At 43.3% G+C, this 27,323-nt stretch overlaps 1 protein-coding gene across 2 annotated transcripts in view; it reads left to right on the top strand.

Annotated features, from left to right (window-relative positions):
- Positions 1-27,323, top strand: part of Vap33 (VAMP-associated protein 33kDa) — a 51,858-nt gene that overhangs the window by 4,253 nt on the left and 20,282 nt on the right. For both annotated transcript variants that reach the window (XM_084589755.1, XM_084589754.1), the window contains exons 2-4: positions 17,596-17,748; positions 19,187-19,290; positions 26,574-26,654. In XM_084589755.1, the coding sequence (XP_084445881.1) occupies positions 17,596-17,748; positions 19,187-19,290; positions 26,574-26,654 (338 nt within the window). The remainder of the gene's footprint in view (positions 1-17,595; positions 17,749-19,186; positions 19,291-26,573; positions 26,655-27,323) is intronic.

Genomic DNA, 27,323 nt, shown 5'->3' with positions numbered 1-27,323 from the left:
TCTTCTTTCCTACAACTCTCCTGTCCTCTACTCTCTTTTTGGTTTTTCCTTACTTCCCGGTGGCAAGGGTTAACCTTGTGTGGAGTAACTGCCCTGTGTTGTCCCATATTAGGTTATAGTTATGGTGTACAGCTGGCGGAGGCAGGACTTGTTTGCAATTTCCTGTCCCGTCGCCTTTTTGGGCTCCGTGGTGGGTGGGTGGCACCATGGCTGAACAGCATACTTTTTTTTATGGCATCCTCAGCAAAACCAAATAATCGTCTTAAAAAAAGGCGGACCGATGTAACAGCCGAATTCTTTTCCCCAAAACAAGAAATCTACCCCAAGTACCATGTAATCCACAGTGAAAACAGTGGTAAACATGCCCGAATAATTTCACCTTTTGTAGTGTCAAAGTCCCTGACAAACATCCTAGGCCCCAGATACAAAGTAAGCGAACTGGCCAGCGGGGATCTCCTGCTTGAACTCCAAAGCAGAAACCAGTATACAAATCTTCATAAACTTGTCACATTTGGGGACATCCCAGTAAGTCACTGCCCACAGATCGCTAACACTGTTCAAGGTGTGATCTCAGAGAAGGACTTTCGGTCTCTGACTGAAGAAGAACTACTGGAAGGCCTTTCCGAACAAAATGTAATCGAAGTGCACAGGATCAAAATCGGAAAAGACAGCCAAGATGTGCCGACAAACCACATAGTCCTAACCTTCCATTCCAGCAAGCTCCCTGACTCCATAGAAGTCTGCTATAACAAAGTAGACATCCGACCCTACATCTCGAACCCTAGGCGTTGCTTCAACTGCCAAAAGTTTGGTCATGGCTCCCAGAGCTGCCGTGGCCGACAAATGTGTGCCAAATGTGCTTCAAATGACCACAAATCCGAGGAGTGTGATGCCACACTACACTGTGCAAACTGTGCTGGTGGACACGCCGCATACTCGCGGTCATGTCCCTCTTGGAAGATGGAAAAGGACATAATAACAATAAAAGGAAAGGAAAATATAACATTTAAAGAGGCACGTCAGCGTTGCCTTGTTGCACAGAGCACATTCGTTTTCACTTCTAAACCAAACTATTCCAATGTTGTGGAGTGTGGGGGCGGCACACCACAACAGGATCTGGCCTCTGCTCAGGCACAGCCTAGGGCAGGACCATCCCCGCTCCAGGCAGGAATAGCAAGAGCTGTCCTGCCATTGTAGAATCGGCCCGCCAGCTTCTCAGGCGGCAGCCCACATGGCTTCCCCCCAACAGAAGCCAGAAACCCCCACATCCGCGTCTCATTCGCGGACCTCCATTGCCTGCTCAGAGGCAATGGATACAACCCCTCCTCCGCCACTGCTGCAGAGGCAGAATAGCTCTCTCCAAGGAAAAAAAAAAAAAGAGAAAAACGTAATAACTGGACCAGACAAACCACGAACTTAAGTTTTCTAATCAAATCACCATAACTTGTTAAACGTGGCGTTCCTCGTTCAGTGGAACTGTCGTGGATTTCTTAAAAACTACAGCAACATAAAAGGCCTTTTAGGCTCACTTTCCCCAGTATCATTATGTATACAGGAGACAAACTTAGGATCCCAACAAAAATATGTTATGAAAAACTATGAAGTCTTTCGGTGCGACAGAGAGCAGTCACGAAGGCTCTCTGGAGGCGTTGCAATTGTTGTCAGGAGTGATGTTTCAACTAGCGAAATCAGTCTAAAAACCAAATTCGAAGCTAAAAACCAATTCCAAGCTACCAGAGCCGGAAATCAATCTGGACTTTGTCTCCAGTATGTCTTTTTCACGCTCAAAGAGATTTCTGCGGGAATAAAAAAAGTGAAAGGTGCATTTAGTTTTCTGAAATCATCCATCGGACCATACAAAGGAGACAAGCCATACTACTAGATAAGCTGATAAAGCACGCAGAGATGGAATGCGTGGGGAAATAATAAAAAAAAAACTAGGAGAGAGCGTGACTCCACGTGCGCAGCCTCCACAGGCCAAACTCGATTTCTGACGCCGCCCTGTCTTCTCCCTCTCGGGCATCTTGTTCGCACTGAATCTCGGTTCGGTGTTTTTATGTTGAAGTGATCTGCTGAGAGTCCTCGTCTGTTCGTAACACTTTAGTTTGTTAGCGTGCAGATGCTGCATTATAATCAAAATTATAAGCACACTGGAGAGAGCGCAGAGAACAATTTCATCCGCGGGTCCGTCAAGAACACTACGTATTCGATCTAATGTTAATAGTATATGGCTGAAAAACTGCCTGTGAAGAATTTTCAGTTCTGCAATTGTTAAATTAAACGAATGATTTTCGTCTGAAACAATTCATGTGCAGGATACTCGCTGGATCATGAAAGTCCCGGATGGTACTATTCTTCCGTGCAATCTTTGCATCCCGGCATGCAGAATTTATGGCGCAGTTGAGAGGTGACAGGTTGGCGACAGGTATCTTGATACTGAAGAGGCTGAGCAGCAACGTCAGCCCCCCCCCCCTACCCCCCGAAAAAAATTTCTGGCTACGCCACTGCTAATACGGCTGGACCCTGTGCACAACCTGGGTTTGTGTCTCGCATCTGGTGCATATAGAACCTCTCCCATAAACAGTCTCTATGTTTAAACAAATGAACCCTCCCTCGAATACAGAAGAACCATGCTTACATTTTCATATCTCCTCAAAATACGCTCATTGCCAAAACATGTCTGCTACCCTCTTGTTACAAAGTGCAGTTCCAGAATGTTGTTCAACAATAGACCGCAGTTAATTAGACCCTTGCTACTCGTGTTCGAAGATAAATGCCAAGAGCTGGGAATACTACACTTCCTCCCTGATATTGAATCAAGGCGCGATCTACTACCACCATGGTACAGCCCCCCCATTGTTTGTGATTTCACATTGACTCAGTTTTGTAAACTGCAAACACCACATGAACATATTTTGCAAGAATTCTTAGCTCTTAAAGAGAAATACTCAAACTGCACACAGTTTTATACAGATGGCTGCAAGACGATCAAGCATGCTGGAAGTGCAGTAGCGCAAGGAAAATGGGGAAAAAATAGTAAGACTACCTCAGTGTCCACGAGCATTTTTATCGCTGAGTGTTATGCACTTGCTATGGCAGCAAGAAAAATAGCCAATGGGAACATCACAAACAGTATTATTTACACACTCTCAAAGTGTCTTAACAGCCCTTCACCACAAAAACGCTGTTACTCCACTACTTGGAGACATTACATAATATACCAGCAGCCTCTGCTCAAGGGCATAACATAACATTTTGTTGGGTCCCGAGTCATGTCGGCATTGGAGGCAATGAGAGAGCAGACATTTGCGCTGCTCAAGCCCATGACAAACAGATCAAGGACATAAATATTCCATACAGAGACTGCATGGCACTAGTGCGCTGTAAACTAAAGGAGAAATGGCAGTCATCATGGTGTAGAGAGGTAAATAACAAACTGCAGTTGGTGAAGCCGATTTTGGGGGAATGGAAATCATGTCAAGAACTGTTCATAGAAGTGATTTTATGCCGACTCCGCATTGGCCATACACACTTGACGCATAATTTTTTGTTGAGAAAAGAAAACAAACCATTTTGTCAAGAATGCGGAGAGGAACTACCATAAACCATGTTTTATTCTCATGCACAGGACTTGAAACACAAAGGAAAAAGTATTTTTTTAGATTTTACTATGAGCACATTCCGTTCCATCCAGCACTGATTTTAGGTGAAAATGGTCTTGTTGGTCTGTCATGCATTTTTAGCTTTCTCAAGGAAGCAAATGTTTTAAACTGTAGAATGAATACATATACTCCACTAAACTCAAGATACAACCTTGTTCCTGGCGCATGATAGCCTGAGCCGTTTATGTGCCACTAAACTCAATACAATACAGTGCTTTTTGGATGTGAACATGTATGCTACAGGTTGTATCTAGAACTTGTAATTTTCACATTCCAGTTAACAAGACCACTGTGATTGATTGAATGTTCTCATATGCAGTTAGATCTTGCTGAAAAGAGCATATTTGACTTGCTTGGTGCAATTCATATAACTATCTTCAAACACAATTTTGAAGTTGAAATCAAAGGCGATGGAAACCCACCTGCAAGGATCGTATTGAAAAATAAAAATGCCTACTAAATGTGGAAGTGATTTATTTCGGCTGCAACATGACAACTTTGTTCAAAATAAAAGAAAGTGATGCATGACTGGATTGAGGCATATTCTGTACCCAGGTCACAGACTCCCTTTGTTCTTATTAAGTTTGCACTTGTGGATTTCATGAATGAAAAGTTAGGCCACAGGTGCACGTGCCCACCTGATACTGTGCCCTGCAGGTAGTTAATATTCAGCAAAGGCTTGGAGCCTCGTGTTGCTTCTTCACATCATTTGGGTGCTTCTTGAGGCATCCTTAATATTACTATTTCCACAGTATACTCAAACTCAATCTAGTTATTAAACTCAGTCAAAACCTATTCTCTTGCTAATTCAGGGTGTTTTTTTTCTAGTCGGCTGAGACGTTTATGGGCAAATTGCGTATACAAATCTTGATGCGAGTTGGTTTAAGCTCATAATGACCCTACCGAAAATTATGAGTCCCCACTGTTTGAAGCTGAACTGTTTCCAAAATTATCTGTGTTGATGTGAGGATTTTACTTTCGAATTGCAATGGTCTTGGCTGTTTTTTTTTTGTTTTTTTTAATAGTGGAATTTTTTGGGATTAGGTTCTTTAATGTGCACTGGCATTGCGCAGTACATTGGTGCCTTGCTTTTCGCGTCTGTCGAAAGCGGCCGCCGCAGCCAGAATTCGATCCCTCGTCCTTGGGTTCATTAGTTGAGCACCCTAATCACTTAGCCATTACCGCGGGGTGATTTCTGAGATTAGAATGCAGTACCTTAACACAAGCCAACTTCTTATTGTCCTCAGTATCGCTTAAAGGCACATTCAGCCCCAGGTATTTCCTGTAGGATATATGATTTATAACTCTTGAGGTCGACTCTCACGAGTCTATTAACACAAATCATAGCATGCACAATCTGTAATGAGGGACATCTGCCACTAGTAAATGTAAGATGTTTGTCACATCATATCCCCACAAGGGGCATCTGCTAAAACAAATGTTTGGTGTGCTGTGCAATACCACGGACCCCAGGCACCCACACTTAGCCATACATGGCATTGCTGTGTCCGGTAAGAAGGGATCCTTGTATTTGAGTTCATGCTGAGTGTTTGAACCTTCTGTCTCTTCCTCCTATCTTGGTTCTTCCCTTTTTCCTGGCGGCGAGAGTTAACCTTGTGTGGCTAACCGTCCTGGTTATGCCATATTTGGTTATAGTCTGGGTGTGTGGCTGACAAGGGCAGGACTCTCAAGTTCCTGCTGAAATTTCTTTGTTGGGCTCTATGGTGGGTGGCTGGCAATCTGGCCGAAAAAAACTTTACTGGCTAGATTTTTTTCATTCGATCACCCTCCTCCCAATCCACCTTTTTCACAAAATGTGGCGCCCTCTGGGAGTGGTTGAAAATTCGTCTGCTACTGGTTGAAAACGGCCTTGGCACTAGCAAAATGACGGTGTTTGTTCTAGACAGCTACCGCCATCTATCGCATACGCCTGTCACGAATATTAACTACAGATGGCCTCGGAGATGAGCTACGGCTAGGCTGATCGCGGAGGCCGAGAACTGAGCATGTGCAGCTGGGGTTGGTGGTTTGTTTTCAACCAGGGGAGAGGCGCGCATGCCCAGAGCGGCCTTGTGAAAAAGGTGGATTGGGGTCGAACCGACCAAACTGCCCCCCAGTTCTTTCCACCATCAGTGCTCGCTAACATCGCATACTACGCTTACATGTTCGCCATCCCTATTTAAAGGGCCCATGAAAAGCTGTTTACAAAAATTATGAAACGCACACAAGCAATATGTATCCCATTAATCCTTTACAGCACAAATTTTTAAGCTAGCTTTATTACACTGAACATACGGTCGATCAAAAATGATGCGCCTCCTCTCCCCCCTCAACTTTACCCACACTGGCGCTCAAGAAAGAAAAAGTTGCGACGGCGCCCCACATGATACAGCATCAAGATTGGAACAAGCTAGGTTGGATATCCAACGTTGGCATTACATTGACTTTCTTCGAGCACTTTCGCTTTCATCGAGAAACAGGACACATGGTTATTGTCAGCTAGTTCGATGCACCCCGCAAAAAGAAAAGTGGACCACATAAGCATCTGACTCCAATCCAGAAAAACCTTCAAAAAACGCGTGCATGGGTGTTGTGAGGCGTCTGCAATCATCCAGTTGTCTGCCATATCACACGGCTGGTGGTGCCCTTTATAGGCCATGAAACAACGCAAATAGGCAAAACATACTAGATCAAGAAGCTTGCATATGGACGCCTGCTTTTGGAGACATACCGATTCTGATTAGCCCATACCGATCTTCGAGCACTGTTTGTGGTGTCCTCCCCGATGACGACTAAGTACATGATGGACTGAAAAGCAACACATTGCTAATATATACTGAAACAAAATAAGGCGTGACAACCAGGAAATCTAAATCAGGCACTTTGTCCTCGCCTTTGCATCAAGCACACCTCCCGACTATGTGTAAGTGGGATACGCAATAAGTCTTGGCCTGTACATTCCTAACCCACGATGCTGCTTTAAATGTCCAAATTATGGACATGGTGCATAGAGCTGCTGAAGGCAACTTGCTTGTGCCAAGTGTGCCGCTCTTGAACAACCCACTGAAGACTGAAATTCCACCACTGCTTTGTGCAAACTGAAAATAGGACAAACCCCTTTGTGAGAGATGTGGAAGTGAGCTTACCACTGGTGAGTGGTATTCTGGGCTCATGCATAGAACTCTAACAATTAAGAAAACAGCATTTTACTCGATTGTACAATTCTTTTCTGTCCCAGTTGTAGAAAATACACTTGTTAAAATTTTATGTCTTTAGTTTTCTCAAAGAATGTCAGATCCTATAGAAGCCATCCTTCTGTGAAAGCTAATGTGTGTGTTACGTGTGCCAGTGCACCTGCTAGTGTTATATAGAGTTGTAAGGTAACTATTGCGGCATGATGTGACCACATGTTCAACTTAGCTGTACCAGACATATATCGATAGAAACAAATTTTAGTACATGTGAAACCTATGTGATTGCAGTTGTGCCTCATTGCCTTTTGTACACAAACATTAAGCTTAATATTTGGGCTTTCTGCATATCTCTAATTAGTTCATTCCGGCCACTGCTTCATTTTATGCTGAAATTTTTCATAGTCGGCATTTTGTGCTTTTCTTCATTGTATAATAAATCATTGAAAATTTGTATATTTAAGAGCTGGAATAGGTCTGTTACTTTGTTTCAAAGCTGCTGCCTTTGAAGACATCTTGACATGGATGCATCATGAAGCTGGACTTACCACCACATCCAGGCACTTAAATCTGCTAGGTGTCTTCCAGGCTGAAATCTACCAGCAGTTTGCCAGTAATTAATCTGCTAAACTTGTACGGCTGACTGAACATTTATGTTCTAGAAAAACAGCCACAGGAGGTCAATTTGATTCGCAGCCAAGCTTTGGCGATAGCAGATTAATATCTGTCTACATCACCATGTATTTTTTGAAACGTTGTGCAAATAATTTGGTCAATATTATGTACACTTTGTTTCCACTTGGCAAAGTCCATCCTGTGGGATGGACCATTGGCACAGTGGAAGCAATCATCTGCTTGTGTTGCAGACCTCCAAAAACAGAGCACTAAGCGATTGAAACAAACTCGCATTCGTGTAATGTTTTATTGCTTGTCGATGTCAATTTTTCAACCAAATTACCGCACACCAGTGATAATTTAGGTTGTTTGAAATCTCCTGTTTTCGGGTTTGTTGCTTTATTGTAAGAGGATTTCTAGAGTGCTTGGTGCTTCTTTCTTTTTTCCCCCAAGTGGCCAAGCATTTATATTTCAGTTCACATATGAAAGTGCCCACGTGCCATTGCTTTTGGACTGATTTACGTGTGGATGGAAGTAGATGAAGGTGACACACAGTGAATGCGAGATGCTAGGCTGCTGCAATGCCATGGTTTAATGCAGTGGCCACGTGAGCTGATCACTCGTTTTACCGCAGGTTTTAGTACTGCTTGCGGCCATATGCTATTCAGTCTGTTGTGCATTTTATTATGTGCCCATCACGTACATGATGCCACATTGACAAGACTTTGAAGTGGCTTCAGTCTCAGTGCCTCGCTTAAGAGATGCGGCTTACACTGCAAGGTGCAGTAGTTGCTACGAGTAGTGTGTGATAAGAATGGCAGATGTGGGAGGTATTCAGAGGTCATGTCTTAGGCTGTGGCTGTGGGTGCAGAGGCAGTATGGCATTACACAGTGAAGAAGACGTTGATACTCATGAGGTCGCATAGTTTTGATCTGATTGCAGTTAATAAGAAACTTTTCAAGACCCTTGATTGTGCCTTCAAAGTAAGTTTTTATTTATTTGTTTAGACCCCTAATGTTCCAAAATCTCCAGTTTTTGTTCCTAGCGCAGGGTCAGTATTACTTTTTTCAACAGATAGCAAAGTCTGGAATTCCTCTGGTGGGGTGGACTGGTTTAGCAATACTTTTTGCTCATGTAGTTTGTGTTGTATAGCTGCATGCACCATGGACACATGCTTATCTTGTGTTAGATTTGCCGGCCATGCCACAAGTAATCGACAGTAGTTGCAGTGGCATCATGAGCTAAGAGGCTATAACAGCTGCCAGCCTGACCTGTAATTAAGTTGTACGTTCTTTGCTGACCACTTTTTCAGTCCACTAGTGGCGACAAGGCTGTCCACCATTGGGCCACTCTCTTCTCCATAGCAGCCCATCTCGCTGGTCTCCATCATTGCGTGGAAAACCTACAGCAAACATCGGCATGTCTGGCATGTGCTCCTAGAGAAGTTTTTGCATTCGTCCAACTTTCTGGGCAAGCTCCCCATGAAGGGTCACTTTACGCTTCCTGTCTTGCATGCAGGAAAAACCTTCCCATTTCATCACCTTTCACGATATTCCCTAGAAAGTCATTGCCTACTCGGTCGGATTTCTTCACATCCTCCCAGGTGCCAACCCTGCTCCTGAACACTGTTGTGAAGTGTCCAGGACCCCTTCTTTCTGGCAGCTTGTCGAAATGTAAAATGCTATGGACAGTTGAGAACTCTAATCAATGACTCATCCCAGGAAGGATGCATGTTTAGTTCCTTAGTCCACTTGATGCTGTGGCTTTTCCTATCTCCCTTGTGACTTTGATGGGTTCTGTTGTCTCCATTCACTGCACTTTGCCTGGCTATGCATTTGTCACAGGGGTTTCTATTTTTGAAATTCCATGTTCGCTAATAAGATTGCCATAGTTTGTCATGCTGCACCATGCTCAACCTTCTTTCTATTGTCAATTTATTGTGCATTTCTGTAAACATTTAGCCTTTTTGAACATTTTTTTTTTGGATTCAGGTCCACAAAGTTAATGAGCAGCTGGTTGGCTTAGTTGGTTGTGTCACAGGCAACTTTAGATAACTCCATCCAACTTCTGCTATCGGATAAATCTGATTCTGTGGCCCTTGCTGGCGATGTTGTTTGGCTGTGAGCAAATGGTGCATTTATTGCAAAAGACTTGCTTGATCACCATATAAAAGTGGATGGCAGTTTTGCCTAGCCTCAAAGATCCATGTGCGAAAAACTCCTGAGGCACCGCAATCAGCTGGTGAAAATAGTTGGGGATGGCAACGCTATCTCATCTTTTGGCATTTTCTATCTTATGAAAGGTCTGTTTTCAGTGAAAGTAGTACATTTTTTGTTAGAACTTGGTAATGTGTTGATGTATTTATTCATGGTGAGTGTTCTCTTGCTGGCCTGGCATCGTAAATTTGAATAATGCATCTTTACTTGTGATATTAACTTGAGTTTGTAATAGATGGCTTAACAAAAAAACTTGTCGTTGAAAGTAAAGAAACTTCACATGGTGCATTTTAATTTTCATTTTATCAATATTTACAAGCCAAAAAACATTAGCATGTGAGGCATGTTGTGGAGAGCTCCAAAGTTTTGGCCACTGGGAGTTAAGTAACTGACTACTGCATGAATCTTAGCTTCAGTTCAAAAAATTAGTTCCATTTTGGACAGAAGTACCAAAACTGCTTTATTTCAAAACACTTTTTTGGGTGCTATGTTTTTACAAATTATTAATCTTAAATGGTTCACCGTATTATTGGGGCTACATTTTCTTAGCATCTAGAACTATATTCAAACTGCTATAACTGAATGGGAATTGCGCTTTATATTTTATATGTGGAGCATGGCAGTATTTCAAGTTTTTTGTTTTTCTTTTTTTTTTTTTTTTTTCAAAGCTCTAGCTGGTGGTAGTCTCCTAAAGTTATGGATAAATACTTTTCATGCCTCCACACACCCAACAGTTTTTACTATTTGCTCTTGATGCAATCCAGTGGGGTGTCCATAGTGTACCATTAGATAGGGGTATATAGGCCATTTTCCAAGAAATGCCAGCTGAACTCCTCTTTTGGTTGCCCAAATGAGCTCTTCAATTTTACAGCATTTTTACACAGTTTGCCTTGTTTCATCTGGTGCCCCACTGCAGTGGCTTGATGGTTGAGGCACTCATCTGATGCGCCCAAGGATGCAGGTTCGACTGCAGCCACAGCAGCTGTATTTCGACAGATGCGAAATACAAGGCACTCATGTACTGTATGATGTCATTGCACATTAAAGAACCCAAGTGGTTGAAATTTGAGGCCTTCCACTTCAATGTTTCCCATAGTTGATGATGCTTTTCCATACCTTTCATCTTGCATCCCTGTTCAGCGTAAGCTGATGTAGGTGATTTCGTACATATTTTTTTTTTTTTTTTTTTTTTTTTTTGTATTGGCAGCATATGTTTTGCATTGACCTTGTGCGTTCATCTGTACTTGTACTTTGCATCCCTTCGAAGATTTTTTAGAGTGCTAGCGCTACATGGGTCACTAGCAAAAAAGCCATTGTGCGCTACTGAAGCCTCTGGCAGATGGCCGAGAACTATTTGGTCTGCAGATTGTGTGGCATCACGAGACCACATGACATGGCCGAGTTGGTAGGAGCTACCAACTCTGGCTGTTCCTTTGAGATGGGAAGGTGAAATGGAACTCGAGCCCAGGACTCCTGGATTCAGACCCGAACAATTTGTCCTGAGGACTAGCAGGCACATTCGTACGCAGGCGTTATCTATGTCTGGTGGTTTTGCCCATAGTGCGGTAGCTTATGACTGTATGCTGAGGAGTGTGTGTGGGATAATAGAGGCACATTTTAAGGGAAAAATGATTAAATAGCAAAGTGCTTGTGTACAAAGGTGATCCGCAGTGAAAGAAGCGCAAAACGTACTAACACACCCAAGTCTTGTTTAGGTTAGCCACGCACCTTGAGCCATTTTCTTTTTCTTTTCATGACCTGCTTTTATGCCGTTAGTGCTTGCTTTTCTGGGAACAGCCCCATCATTGCTTTTCGTCCTTTACATGCCATTTCTACAGGTTCTTGCGCCTAACTTAAGCCAAGGATTTAAAAAAAAAAAATGAAGCACTATGTCTGGGTGAAACCAGACTTATATTGTGTTATTTTATTATGTATGGAAAGAGGTAGAAAACATCTTTTACAGTTTCCCTACTGCATGCACAACACATCTTTGTTGCACATCAGTGTTTCTTCAATCTATACAAAAACAATTAAAAATACTTGTTATGATGCTACAATAATTTTGGAAAGATGTAATCAGTACATGGTAAGGTACATTTAGATCTTGTCGCTGAATATTTTTCGTTGTATTGTGCAATTCGTTTTCTTCATTTCTGGCGAAGTTTTTAATTCCGCAGCAGCACTTCAAATCTGTAAAAGTTAAAAAAAAAACCCGAGAAGTTTAATTTGAATTTTTGTTTGAGTTATTGTTAAAACTACCCTGAATAATCCTTAATGTATCATTGTTATAATAAATTAAAAGAAAGTTGTGTAGTGAAGAAATTGACTCAGCGGCAGCTCTCTTGATTTGGGGGGAGAGAACAAGGGGGAAATGCCAAGAGTGTGTATGTTTGGTTTGGACACAGCGCGCTGGGCACCCGTATTTTGCCTCTACCATCAGACCCTGTGAATATGCTCCCTCTCTCAGGTGGTCTCAGGGATATTACATGCTGCCTGCATTCCTGACCGGATTTCTCTGACCACCACTCATGTCCCCTCTTGCTGTTTTTGCTAAGGGTGAAATTGCAGAGGTAGGGCTGAAGCTGGCATTTAAATTTTCTACAATTTCTTGCTCTGCGGGAAAATCTTCCAATGTTTCCATCGGCTCTTCTTGCATATTATTTCTACTTCATTAAGTCGCGAAGTGAATCTGGCAGTGCTTTACTCAGGTGCGTACGAGAGCACTGTAATCGTCGCGCATTCGCGACAATTACAGTGCTCTCGTACGCACCTGAGTAAAGCACTGCCAGATTCGTGCCTTCAGTGATGAAAAGCTTTGCATTACCACTGGCTCAGAGGTAAGTGTCAGCAGTGCAGCTGACGCGCTGGAAAAACGCATTGTCAGCAGTTCTTGAGGTTTGTCTCATGACCAGCAGCAAAGCGAGGCTCTGCTATGAGCAATAGAGAGGCCACAAATTTGGTAGCATTTTGCCAAGTCCTGTGTGAGAGCAGCATAATCGCAGCACATAGAGACTTATTGAGCCCGCTGTCACATATTTTTAAACTTCATCGGCTTTCATTTTTGCCAAATAAAAAGGGCAATGCTAAGGCTATCTCATTAAAAACACTTGTGCCAGACTATTCTTATGGTGCTTGATAGCTTTCCTATTTTCATCTGATCATTTGGACCAATATTTAAAAAGTTGTTTACCTAATGTCAACAAATTATTCAGTTAGACGAAACAAAAATATCTGTGGATACTTTGCACAAATCCTAACACTCGCTTGATTCCAATTTGGGAAGAATACTCAGGTATTTTGTCTGAGACACCATGTATGCATGCACATGCGTTGCTCAGTCTTTTTGAGTTTTCGTATGAAACTAACGAAACAATGCAGACTTCAGTTTTGTTATATCCTGGTTTAAGGATACTGTTAAGGTAGAGCTGTTGCCTGCTTTTCTCCCTAGGGATTCTGGTAAACTACAGAGTGCCTGGCAGACTCACTCCATTGAACGTTATTCTTAGTTATTTCACTCTCGTGGTCTGGATCGGATGACCTGCCCTTTGCAGAAATAGTCTCTAGCCACTCAAAAAAAAAAAAAAAAAAAGCCTTTGCTACCTCTTGTAAATTGCTGCTACGTCCTAGATGGCTAGGGACTATGTCTGCAAAGGGCAGGTCATTGCGGCCAATCCAGACCACGAGAGGGAAATAACTAGGAATAACATTAGAGGGAAGCGCATCTGGCAGGTACTCGGTAGTTGACCAGTATCCATGCTCTTCTTTGTGTTTGTTGTTTTTCTTTGTATATCGTGTTACCGATGATTAAAGGTCAGTTGAGAGTTGGCGCTTGTGGTGTGTGTTTCTATTCTTTCGTCTGTGTGTTTTCCGCTGTTTTATTTTCAACCATGTATCATCAACTCGCCCGCTTAGCTATTCTGTTGAAATCCCTCAAGAGAAAAGCATCTAACAGCCATACTTTACCAGTATGTAACAAAATTGAGAATTCCATAATGTTTCGTTACACGGTTTTACATGAAAACTCGAACTGAGCAGTACAGGAGTCGGAATGAAAAGTGAATGTAGGTGAAATAATTTAACACGCCCAGAAAACCCTTTTACTTGAAGTCATAAACACAGAAATTTTGCAATCTTGCTAAAAGTGCAACAACTGCTGTCACCATCGGGACCGGAGGGGTCATCTGGCTACTTCTCGCTCACAAAACACTCTTAATGTGGTCTGGAGTACGAATGTTTGAGCATTAGTTGTGGAGGGCAATCATTTCCCCCCAAACAGCCTCTTCCTGGCAACATCTTGGCATGGTGCCAAGTTCTGCCAGCCATGATTGACAACTTGGGGGATTTCCCTAAATATTTGATCAACACCGTTCCCACTTTCAGTTATTCATCAATTTGCTTTCGCCCTACCATCTGTTGTGCTGACCATCCTTGTTAGCTCAGTTGGTGGAGCGACTGCCCCTGAAAGGCGGTGGTCCTGGGTTCGATCTTCTGACCAAGACAAGTTTTTCTATAACTTCGAAGTTTCTGAGAAAGCTGTATAGCTTTCCTTTGTAGCCTAATGGCTGCGCTTGGGTAGATGTCAGCGAGTAATTATTCCCTTATTACAAATCTTCTCCACCTTGGGGGATTCCCCTAAATATTTGATCAAGCCATAATAGTTACCTCTTTTGAAATGTCTTTACATGCAGCCAGATCTGCCTGGCAAGTCATTGCAGGTGCGCCTCTTAGTGTGCTGGTGTTTGCTATGCTGCCAAAGTGTCCCATTTCAGGTAGCGTGCTTAGTACTGTGCAACGAACGTCTGTGAGCAAAGAGCCAAGATAAGCTGGCACTGTAAAAAAAAAGAGGTGTCTGTCTGCCTGCCACTCTTGAAAAACTCTTCCCGTGTTGCCAGTGCTGTCTGCCATCCCTGTTCCTCCACGCAAGCTGCTGTTGACGTGTGAAACACACAAGCAACTGGTGGTGGCTGCCTCAGGAAGCGTTGCACCAAATGGCACTGTAGGCACCATGCGCGTCCAGAGTGAGGCGGCAACACAAATGAGCATACAATCTCTCCAGAGCGGCGGTACGCCAAGCAGCGTTTGGCAATCTGCCGAAAACGTTTTCGGACTTAAATGATTCTTTCGAAGAGTACAGGACATTGTTGTGGTGTTGGCTGCAATAGCATTTGAGGGAATTCTGGCCATTCTTGCGACCATGTTTAAGAGCCTCCTGACTGAACATTAGGTCCAAAAACAGTGCCTGTGCATAAATTGTGTTCAGCACATTCAGCGCTATTATCATTAAATTTACTGTGATAGAAGTCCTTTCTTTTCTTTTTCGGTTAGTTTAGGCTGCGAAAAAACAAACAGCTGATTATTTACGCCACTTCCTTTGTTACTTTCTTTGTCAGACTTGATTTCCAAGTAGAAGGTTTTGTCATTGGGCACCAAGTACTCGGTGTCCAAGGGAAGCACAGTGATCACTGCGGGCATTTGAGTAGTTTATTTTTCTCACGAGCCAAAGAGAATTCTTCAGAAGAGAAATTCTCTTTAGCTCATGACTTCCCTGTGGCATGCGACTCTTTGCTCGGTTACACTCGCGCCAATGGCGAAACTGCTCAGCTGCTGAACGGGCTCATAATAACTGCACTCTAAAATAGGCACATGCTCCTAAAATACAGAAGGCGGACCCAGTGCACAGGAACTGAGGTGCTTGTCAAACCACCCTTGGAATCCTTTTATGTGGCTGTCTTCTGCATTACTTCTTTTTACTTGGGTTAAGGAGGAGACATGCTTGCAGCTTCAAAGGACATCATGTTGTACATTATGTTTTGTACCATTGCACAGTCATTTTGCGGGATGCAGGTTCATGAATAAAATTGTGTGCAGTCGGTCAGAGCTTGTGAACAAAAAGTACTGAATCACGAGTAGACATTCGTGCTCCATTCTCAGAGAAGATATCAGCAGACTAACTGGTGAAACAACATAAATTATGTCCCCAGATCCATGTCCTGCAAACTTGTGTGCATGTCTGTACCTTTTCAGCAGCTTTCCTTTTTGAGCCGTGTGTTAAATCTGAATGTGCATTCTGTTTGTTTGAGCAAAAGCTCGTGCCTTCGCCCGCGTAAGAAAAATTTGAGAGCTCTGCCGCCACCAAAATTACATAGTCTCTGGCAGCTCATTGCGATTGTAAGCATTCTCTTCATTGTAGTTTTTTATCATCATGGCACTTCCTTGCGTTTCAACCAAATTTAGTCGCAATGGCCGGTTCATTACATTGAGGTCAAATGCCGCAATACTTATGTTGCATAGAGTTATTCCTGGCATGGCTGTCAAAACTGTTACACATTGTAATGCCAAGCAATCTTAGTAAGACTTCATTCAGCTACCAGCCATTTAAAAGGGAAGACTTGGTTTGGACTCTAAAAGGAAAGCTATTAATAAGCTTCTGTCTTGTGCTTTGGGACTGCAGGCCAGTAGCGTGCATCATAGTGTACATTCAATTTTCCACTCCTGGACTACTTGCTGACGAGTCTCTGCTTCTGTTTGACAGGAAGTAGCGTGATGGCCACGTGACCTTGCAGACTTGCTGCATCATTTGCTTTTAACCATCAGTCACCACTACTTAGTTCTCTCGAGTGACATCACAGGCACGTTTCTCTTGGCGTACATGTAATATTGTAGTTCTTCCAAGGGCACAGCGCACAGCAGTTCGTTTGCAACGCTTTCAGGCCTGCATGCTGAGAAGATAGCGGAACAGGTGAATAAGTTCTGGACAGCGCGAACAAACAGTTCATGCTTCGGGCTCCGAATGCTTCCGTATGTACTGAAATTAAAGACAAAAAAAAAGTGAAAATGCAAAATTCAAACCCTAAATGTCTTACAGCTGCTTAGAGGCAAGCTTTATTGTTAAAAGCACAATGCCATCTTCAGGAACATGCTGCGATGTCAGTGCACGTAAAAGAACCCCAGGTGGTCGAAATTTCCGGCGCCCTCCACTGCGGCATCTCTCATAGCCTAAGTCGCTTTGGGACGTTGAACCCCACAAACCAACCAACGAAAAGTAGTCAGAATATACATGAAGCATAGCTCAATATGGCCGCCGGCATGGCGCTACTCTCCCGGGTTCTGTATTGCTGGGCGGATCTTCTAGGCTGCCGAGGAAAATCAACACCGGACTCCTGTCAGCAAATAGTCCAGGAATGCCCAGAACTGAAAATTGAATGTACCCATTAGGTATTGTTTTGACCAATACCTCTATAACTTTTGATACTGCCAATGCTTGATTGGCACCAGTTGACTAGTGCCATGACAAGAAAAGCTGGCAGCGTGTGGGTTCTTGCAGGTGCTCCTATATATATTTGAAGCAGATCTATGATGTAAAAACTTGTTATAATAATGTGACCACTCCTTCAGACAATGCCGCATGTCATTCGTCTATATATACTCTGCACTAGCGAGCCTCCATGTTGCGGCAATTTTCCCAACTTTTGTATCAAAATTGCCATGTGGCCATTCATTGTACATTTAGGGTGGTGTCATATCATCACTTAATGCGTTCGCCCACGTGTGCTAGTCAAGTTTGAGACTAGCACATGAGAGGGATTTGAGCAGATCACGTGCTTTGAATTGTATGCTTTCCTCGAATCTGGTTATCAAGATAGTAATGCAGCTGTTCATTGCACAGCCTTCTAGTGCTGTCATAAGATTGCGCATTGTATTTAGCTTGAATCTGCTAGTCAAGTTGAAGGCTAGTGCAAGACAAAGGTTTAAAGGGATGACATAGGTACCTCCAATTGAACGCTTGGCAATGCTGCTTCTGCTATGCCTTTGTGTTTATTTTGCCTAGCTGGCAACCACATTTAGTGCTGTGTGTGCGCTTGAACAGAGTTCAGCGACTACATTCCTAATGCTTGTGACATTTTGTGCAGGTCCTTTCAATGATGTGGTGACATCGCATCTAAAGCTTTCCAACCCAACAGATAAGCGAATCTGCTTCAAAGTAAAGACAACAGCACCAAAGCGCTATTGTGTACGGCCCAACAGTGGCATCCTTGAACCCAAGCAGGCCGTCCAAGTCGCTGGTTGGTATCCACTGAAATGACTGTGCTAGTGTTTTATAGCATACCTGATATCACTATAGATTGTTAAGCAGTACTGTGAAGAAAGACAGTATGTTGAAATCAAGCTACAGGTTAGGTTGCATGATGGAAGTGGTTAAATGACTCTAAAGGTGAACTCAAGGTGCAGATTAGGGTCTGTAGCAGTTGTGCAGAGCTGGTAGTAGTGTGCATGTTATCATTTACCAACAGCAGAGCATATACAGGTCAGATTTTAAATATATTTGCATGTTCATTATGTGCATACTTATTTTAAAGCTAAAGCTCTACTAGACTAGCAAGAGCCAAGGTCATCAATAGACCAAATATGACCTTCAAGTGAAGGAGCACAGATGGGTGTCTACGGAGAAAATGACATCCTGTTCCTTTCCTTTCTTGTAAACTAATATACAATGTCAGTGTGGACTAGCAATGAACCTTCAACGAGCCAGAGGACAGTGTGGCTATGGGTATACTGCATCATTCGTTCCCCAAAACCTCAGACTTCCCGATCTTCAAAACTGGGGTGTAACCTTGACCTGAATAAATGTAGGTGTCAATCATTTCTTGCTGTCCACCCGGAAGTGTACTGTGCCTTCATTGCTTCAAAACTTGAAGAAAAAATATGAAAGCGTGATCTTGACTTGATTAGGTGTGTCTATCATTCCGTGGTGTCGACCCAAAGAAAACTGTGCCTTCCTTTCCCTAAAAGCTAACAAAGGAAAAAAATATGGGAAAAAAAGCATATTGAGTAGGCTGTGTTACAGGGATTACCGTGGCTGCTACTCAGAGCTTTCGCTCGTGTCACTAGGTTTAAGAAATGCTTAAACCCACACAATTTTTTGCAAACAATACCACAGCAAGGGCTGAGGCGCCCACTCGGTCAAAAACTCCAATTTTGGCCCCCTGATTACTTGTCACCTTTATTCTAACAATAGAGCCACTCCAATACGTGTCACCCCTGTGGTACCATACTATCAGCAGCTGAATATTTTACTCGCCAGACCAACTACACATGCACAAGGGACATTGGTCAGGAGTGGTCAATAATCTGTCAGCTAAAGCCCTTGTTCTCAACCTGTTTACAGTACCATTTGGTTATTAAGCAAGGAAGGTCAAGCGCAACTTGTAATTCTGGATAAGGCACGTGAACACCAAAGCAACATACGATTCTAAGGTTCATACGCTAGCAAGCCAATATGTTTTGGACATAGCTATTCAGTTTTTATGACAGGTAGAGCTGCTGGTTGTTTATTATAATTTGCTGTTTCTACAGCTTGGCCTTATACATTTACTGCCTAATAGTACTTCTGGAGTTTTAGAAGATTGAGCTTAATTATTGCGGGTGGTCAAGCTTTCTCATGTGACCCTTTCTTCTTCTTTTTTTTTAAATCGAGTTCTAATTTGATATTTGGACTCGCAGTCATGCTGCAGCCGTTTGAGTATGATCCAACGGAAAAAAACAAGCACAAGTTTATGGTCCAGACTATGATTGCCCCAGATGGTGATGTGAACCAAGATACTGTGGTACGTGGTGCATTTTATTGATTCCCTTATGTTCATGTCAGTCTACTGAAATTATTAACGGTGTATCTAACTCCGATTTTTAATGCATTGACCCCGGTGTATTTTACATAGCTTTTAATGCGTGGATTGGTCAAGTACAGTGGTTACGGCACTCAACTACTGTACCAAAGGATGTTGGATCGAATGCTGGCTGCGGCGGTCGCTTTTTGGTGGACGCGGAAAGTGAAGTGCTGTGTGATGTCAGCGCACGTTAAAGAACCCCGGGTGGTCCAAATTTCCGGGCCCTTCCACTACGACAACTCTCATAGCCTAGTAACTTTGGGACGTTAAACCCCCAAAACCAAACCTAATGCATGGACTGCAGAGTTTAGAGAGCAGTAATTTATTGTTATGACATTTGTGCAGCCTTTGTTACATGTCAATGCTTTTTGGCCTCGTTGAATAGAGGAAAAAGTACCTGGGAAAGGTAAAGGTGCATTGCAGGAAGTACACAATACTGCTGTCCCTGCATGTTTATCATTCTACACTCTCGTTCCACACAAACTAATCCAGGCTGTGTGCTCTACTTTCTTCAGCTTGTTTAAAGAATTTCAGCCTATTGTGTTACCATTATGAACGTTATCCCAACTTGTTTCTGTCAAAAAAAAAAAAAAAAATTGGTGCACGGCCAATATCTCAAGTTTGCAAGCGCTAGCAAAGCCTACTCGCACAAAAAAAAAAAAATTCTATTCATACATATAAAATATACCGTGCTTTCATATGAAAGATACTAGCTTGTGCAGTGGCATTCAGTGCCATTTATTTCTGGAAGTTTAAAGTGCTTTTTGTTTTAAGCAAGAAAGTAATTTTGTAATTTGAGTTCCTGCATAAAACCATGGCATTGTGTCCGTGCTTGCTCTTCACTGCATCACATTTCCTTCTGGCTGCAAATATACACAGGACCAGCACTGCACTGCTTCAATACAGTGATACGCTAGACCTGGGCACTGCAAACGTCGACAACCACAGGAATCTGCTAAAGGGCACTGACAAAAAATAAAAATGAAGTGGTAGCAAGATCAAGGTAATGCGCACAGTAACTAGAAGTTCGGATCACGACTGTTGCAGAGGCTGTTCTCGACTGGCAGCTGCAAGGAGGGATGTCAAGTGCAGGTTCTGCTTGCAGTCCAAGCTCGAGCACAGAGGCTAGTGTTCCTCAATGAAAATAGTATGGGCTGCCCACTGGCCAGAAAGCGTGTTATGCCATTTTAGCAGCCGGAGCAAAACTGCTCCAAGATAGTTGCCATATTGCGTCTCGGCAAAACTGAGTCTGACCTTTCAACAACAAAAAACAGCTCTGCTTATGCGTCTGTCTTCTTGACGTCGGCTGCAGCGACCAAGTGAAGAACAAACACTGAGCTACATTGAGATTGAATGCAATGACTGAGCTAGCAATTTTCTTTTCCCATAGATAAATGTTAATGAATAGAATTTTGGAACTTATTGTCGTTCATAATTTTCTTAGGGCCACCTTGCTACGCAGTTTATGGTTGGATATGAATAAAAAAAATGTTGCTCAAATTTCATTTCTTTACTTCAGTACCTAAAGTTTGTTACTTCAGTACCTAAAGTTTGTTTCTTTTGCATATTTTATTAGCCAGCTAAGGAAAATAGTTGAAAAGGTCAGATTTCCTTTTCGAGGCATAATCCGCTATTTATTACTTTGCACAGTACCTTGCATTGCCATTTACTTCTGAGAGTTAACATAGTTCATTTTTTTTTTTTTCAAGCGAGAAAGTAATTTTGCAAGTTAAATCCAGGCGTTAAAACCTGGCATTGCTCCATGTCACTCTTGACTGAAGTGAATCCGTCAAGGAGACGCGTAAGCACCAAAGCATAGTACTATAAAGGGATGCTTTTATATTTTTCTCTTGAAGCGTCACTGTTTCGCTGAGACGCAACATGGGACTTTATTTACATTTGATCAGTTTTTAATCCAATTGCTGAGACCTCAATAAATTCCCTATAAAGTCACTGCTGACTGCATAATACACTTCCCAGCCAACAGGAAGCTCTGTACTGTTAACATTGTGGAACTCTAGGTCATGACAGCTAACATTTAGCATAAACTGATTATTGCATTTCACTCCTCGCACGTTAAAAAGTAAGTCCTTGAAGTTTGAGCTCATTTGGTGCAGTAGATTGTTTTAAATTTAATTTTTATTATCGGAATCAGCTTTTTGGTCTGACAACCATCGGCCGCTGACATCACAATGAGATATCATCCCCACATCGTCTGCTATTCGCGGTGTCTGCTGTCCTCTTGCATGCACGCACACCGTGGGTGGCAGTCAGAGGGTGGTTTTTTTTTTGTTTTTTTTTTCTATTAGCAGAAGTATTTTATTCTCCTCTTTGAGAAGCTTTCACTATAATATGCGACCTTAGTGATCCTCAGACTTGGTTTGGGTTTCGTGTAAAGATTGCCGAGGAGGCCAAAATTGATGGGCTCATGGTGTATAATTTAGGCATACAATCAAGACGTATTATTTTTATGTTATGAGAGTTGGCTTGTTTTAGCAAAAAGCGCTTCCGCATATAAAAAGCCACTTGTCTGTTTCCTTCCGCTGTGTGCATGCGGTGCGAAAGTGGGGAGGGGTTAGCATTATGTTCCTGATTGATGAGCTATTGCAATCGCTCTTTTGGTCCAAAAACTAATAAATCTCGGACAAGCATAACTTGACGCGAGAGCATACCTTGCGACATTAGAGGAGCAGACAAAACTTTTGAGCGAAGCGGTACCTCTCGACTTGCTGTTATATGCGAGTGTTAGTCATAATGTTTGGTTGGTAAAGCACTTTTGCAAAACTATGTTCAGCCTGGCCGCGGTCAGTGCACAAAACCATGTGTCGCCGCTGCTTCAGTCCTGTCATAGCAAAACCCAACGCGATTCGAATGTGCTGCACTGCATGCCCGTACCGAACAAGAGCCTCCCAGTCGCCGCCGTCTCCATCTCGCCTCCCCGGCAGCCGCCTGCGACTGCGACAGACTCCCGAGCCTCACCTTGCGTTTTTCTAGTGCTTCTCAGCAAATGACTCGTGAGGGCTTCAACGTAAGCATGCACGATTTAGTATTTAGTGCGTGAACCCTAAACAACCGCAGGAATGTGCAGGTTCGTGGATTACGACTGTGCCCCCAGCCTGTTTTTTTTATTATTATTATTATTATTACATAGTTTTTGCAATGACTGTATGTATGCTGCTTGTTCGCACGGCATAGAATGCAAGTTGACCAAGCAGTAGCAAAACTATCTACTTCGATTCGCGCCGATTGCACCTTTATTTCTTCACAAACTGAGCTGCAAGAAGTGCCGTAGATGCTATGCCCCCTGCTTGCGCCGGGTATACACACAAGAGGCGCAGACATACAGGGTCACATATCGACGCTTCCCGCTCATTGTGCACTCGCTTTGTGATGTAATCAGTTGTCGAATTGGGGTCGTTACTGCCAAAACTAAACTCGATGGCCACATGAACCTCTAAAGCTTGTGACGGTACACTCCGTAATCGCCGAAACTCTAGACCCGAGCCCCGCATACTCGCGCTAGACCTGCTCGTCGCTCAACAGGCCGACGGCGCTGCAGATATTTCTGGCCAAGGTCATTGCTGATGACAAAGGGAACTTATAAAGTGTAGCTTTTTGTTTTCCTTTTTCTAACACGTTTTAAGCTACAGGCAAGCGCAGCTGTTCAGGCCGTTCGCTCGAGTATCAGGTGTCAAGTTCTCGCTCGGCCTCCAATCTGACCAACTACCAAAATAGATCGGACGACCGTCCGCTGATCAGTTTCATTGGCGCGGGGCCGCAGAGCTTCACACTACAACGATAGGCGACCGTTGGCTCTGCTGGCGTCGTCGCCTTTGTAATATGCGACAGACCAGTGCTTCGATAAGCTAATGAACCTATAACCGTGTAGCCCACTGACTATGACCGAGCCTTAGGCTGAAGAAACATTGCTTTCGTGCGGCGACATCTTCATCAAGCACTTCTGCATGAGGGACGGGAAAAAAAAAAGGCGTGTTCTTTGATACTGCAGCCTGCATTGCAGACAACGCTCCGCCGCGTATCCTCTGACGTGTCACGAGCATTCTAAAATGGCGGTCGCTCTCGGTAGGAGGAGCTTAGAGATTCCAATTTCTATTTTTTTTTTTTTTTTTTTTTTCTTTATATGCGCTGCGCGCAAGCCACTAAAATTTTGCGAGTAGAATCGCACACCTGTATATTATTCATTGAATTATAAAATTGCAATACATCAAACGACCCTCTCATCGCCTCTTTGCTTGAGCCCAGACTAAACACAGCACCTGCATTTGACTGCATCTGATAGCTCTTCTCGTAGTTATAGGCTGAGAAGTCTCTGCAATAGTCTTGACCACGTCCCAAGTTACCTTGCGAGGTATCCTGATCCTCCTGCCATGCTGCTGCTTCATTTTTATTTTTATTTTTATCCGTGCCCTTTACCAGATTCCTATGCTGTCAAAGCTGGCAGCGCCCAGGTGTAGCACACCAGTGTATTCAAGTGGTGGGAGTGCTGGTCTTGCTGGTCTTGCGTATACAGTCGAACCCCCGGATATATCGAACTCGAAGGCGATCACGAATAACTTCGATGTATCAATAATTCGATATACAGAGATCGGCTTGAGACACCACTTGTGATTGCGAAAAATGACACTGTATTTGTGGTGCTATCAACCCACTCGCATAATGAACCCACCCTCCACTTTTGCTGCCGAAATTTGAAAAAAAAAGTTAGTCGGTGGTGCATCCCTCCATTTCGGCCATCACATCCACAGCTCATATATTGACAGCGCGCCAAGTGTTGCACAGTGATAACATCACTGCGTGTTTATCTTTTGACTATACTTGTGAAAGCTCCTGCGGTGGCGGGGAGAGAACTTGCAGAGTGCCCGAGATGGGTTAATTGCATAAGCCTAGTTTGATTTTTCACGCCACGCTTGGGGCAGCCGGAGTCCACTGCCACAAAATCATTGGAAAGCGTGATAGCTTCAAATGCCGTTTGAAGCGAACAATGCTAAAAGCCGGCGTCATTATCGCAGCTGAGCGCGTGCTTTCGTTGATTCATAGACTCAATGATGGGCGACTCTCTAAACAAAAAGTCTGCTGCTTCTTAACGTCCGCAGCCGCCATAGCTTACACTACCCCGTATGTTTAGCATGACAAGGATGGACAACTCGTGCAAAAGAAAAAAAAATTGCCGCTTCTTAACGTCTGCAGCCACCATAGCTTTTCTACGCTGCATGTTCAGCACGACGACAGAAGATGTGCATCGTATGTTGCCCGCCGGCGCGCAGAGGGTTCACAACACATATTGGACAAAACGTCTAACGCTCTGTCTGCCACGAGCCAAGCTGGCTTGTCGGCACATGTGTAGTGCGTGCTGCTACGAACGAACACAGAGAAAGAGGAAGGAGAGAAGGAAAGCTCTGCAGAAGAATAGGCACACCCTTGTGCTTCGCTCTATCACGTTGTTTCCCCTCTTCCGAACACCACAGCTACATTGGCTGCGTTTGCTCCGTACCCGCCGTTGCCAAACCAGTTCCCTCTCATTCCTTATTCCTTACCGCACATGGCTTGCAAACTTCATGTGCTGGCGCGCGGCAATCACCGCAGATACGCATGCCTTTGGTGAAAGGGTGCGGAGTTGCTCTAGACCAGCCATCACTGAACTGCTTCCTCTCATTTCTTTCGCGCATAGTTTGAACACGTCACAGGGCAAACGGCCGAGGGTGATGCAATAGTCTTGGAGGAAAGCGCACTTTCCAGCTGAATTGACTACTATGAGAACCCAAGATTTGATGACATTTTCTTTTTGTGCTTTTTTTCAATGGTGTATATTTAAACCAACAATAATACATCGTCTGTATTACTGCATATGGAAGTGCAATGCATTTTATATGTATAAAAAAAATTTTGATTGCTGTATGTTGGAAAGTTCCCAAAAATTCTTTTCGGCAATAACAATTCAAGTAATGTTTGTCATGGTAACACAGTAGAGCATTATTTTTCAGAAAATTTAAAAATGGTCAGTGCACAGCCTGGATCAGCTAGCATGGAATGACCCTTATAAACATTGTTCTATTTGTTGCACATATCATTGTTGCTTATTTAAGCTAGGTGTATGTTTATTCGATTGTATAATTGGAATGTTAGTAAAGTTCTGAATCCCCTAATGCATGTAAGGTCTACGTCTGCTGAGGAAAACTAACCTGTGCGTAACTTTCAGCAGAAGCTATGGTTCTTCAGTGCTCTACTGTGCATTTTGCTCATTTGGATATATAGTACTTGGAAGCCCTAAAGGCACACTGGGGACAAAGTGAGGTTGGCCCGTATTGATAGATAACCACATCCTAATAATGTACATGTTACTTCTAGAAGGAAACTGAAACTCCATAACCTAAACAGCTAAACTTGAAATAAACTGCAAGAGCCCCAAGGCTGGGCTGCAGTGCTGCTCATTTTAAAGCAGTGATCAGTGATTCCTTTTGGTGCCAGTCAAGTTTGAATTTAGTGGTAGTCGGGCAGGTCTCTTGCTCCGCCCCTCTGGCATTCTCAGACGAAGCTCAACCACCCTTGACATTTCCAGATTATGTTGAATTTATTTACAAAATCGCACGCATTTGGTATCACTCAAAGCACCGCCTCTCCGCACGACACTCCAGTAAGTCTCTCTTGTCATCTCCCGCTCGTCCCTGTGTCCCCCATGCTCCCTCCGACCCCTCTCTCCCTTCGAGAGTCCTTCTCACCAGGTCCACGGCTGCCTTCACGTAGTCCCAAGCATCCAACTCCTCGGAGATTCGAACACTTCCCAGAAGCCGGCAACTGTTGCAGGCACCCGCTCCCAGCTGCGGGCAGCGGCCAGCTCGGATGACACTGGCAGTGCGCATTGCGGGAGCCCATAAATTATTCCTCCTTGATGTCCTCCCAGCGCCGGTTCTCCGGTCCCCACCGCCGCTTCGCTGCCCTGGTTTCGGGAATGTCTTTAGTTCGTCAATGGTTGGCGGGATGCACGGCATACACAAACACACAAAAGCCAACCGTTCGTTCTACCGGTGCTGGAGGCACCACACAGTGCGCACAACAGTGGTGACGAGTGATGAAAGAAATAAATTTTTTGTGTAGTAGTAAATGTGACTGCTGCTGTACAAGCAACAAGCTCAGGGAGAGCCATAGCAAATTGGTTTCTTTAGTAATATAGTGTTCAGATTATTTTAGTTGATATTTTATTTCAGTGGAGAGATGCCAATCCAGAAAGTCTCATGGATTCGAAGTTGAGGTGCGTCTTTGAAATGCCAACTGAAGCTGCACCACAAGTAAGTTTTGGCAATGCTTGAAAAATCTAATTTCTTCCAGCCCTTTCAATGGCTGAGTGGTGAGTGTCTTAAAAGGCTACACTGTCACTTTTTAAGAAGCAATAGATATAGTGCTAGAACACAACTTTACGCTAAGATCATTTTAGACATGCTGTGCTTCTGAACTGAGGACGTTACAAAATATGTATTTAGTGTGTGTACTTGCTTGTATTATGATCGATGACAGAAAAACCTAGCATGTGTGCTAGTTACGATCACAAAAAGTCACATCTGGCTAAATGTTCTTTTTCAAGTGCTGTTTCTATCATACTTTTGCATGCACATACATGCGCACACATGCTTATAAATTGAACTTACAAATTAGTTTTGTGCAGCTGTTTATACTGTTGCAAGCAGTTGTGATACAGTTGTGAAGGGTAGCATAGTGCTCCAAATTTGACTTTTTATTGTAGGCTGAAGCACAGTGCTATCTAAATTAGGCAAGTCTAAAATGTTGTGCTTGTGTTTCATTTATTTTGCCTGTTCTTGTTTTGCTACGTTCTGTGCCACACTGCCACAAATATTTTTAAGAAAGCCTTTGTTGAATACCTGTAAAGCAACAGTTTCTTTCATGCATCTGCTATGGCTTTCAGCGCAGCTGAATTTTGTTGTTCCTCTCTGTGGCACTGG

This window comes from Amblyomma maculatum, chromosome 1 (genome assembly GCF_055883805.1).
Source record: "Amblyomma maculatum isolate TAMU_Amacu chromosome 1, ASM5588380v1, whole genome shotgun sequence".
In the NCBI taxonomy this organism is placed as follows: domain Eukaryota; kingdom Metazoa; phylum Arthropoda; class Arachnida; order Ixodida; family Ixodidae; genus Amblyomma; species Amblyomma maculatum.
Note: the sequence above shows the minus strand (reverse complement) of the source record. Positions and strands in the feature narration are given on the sequence as shown.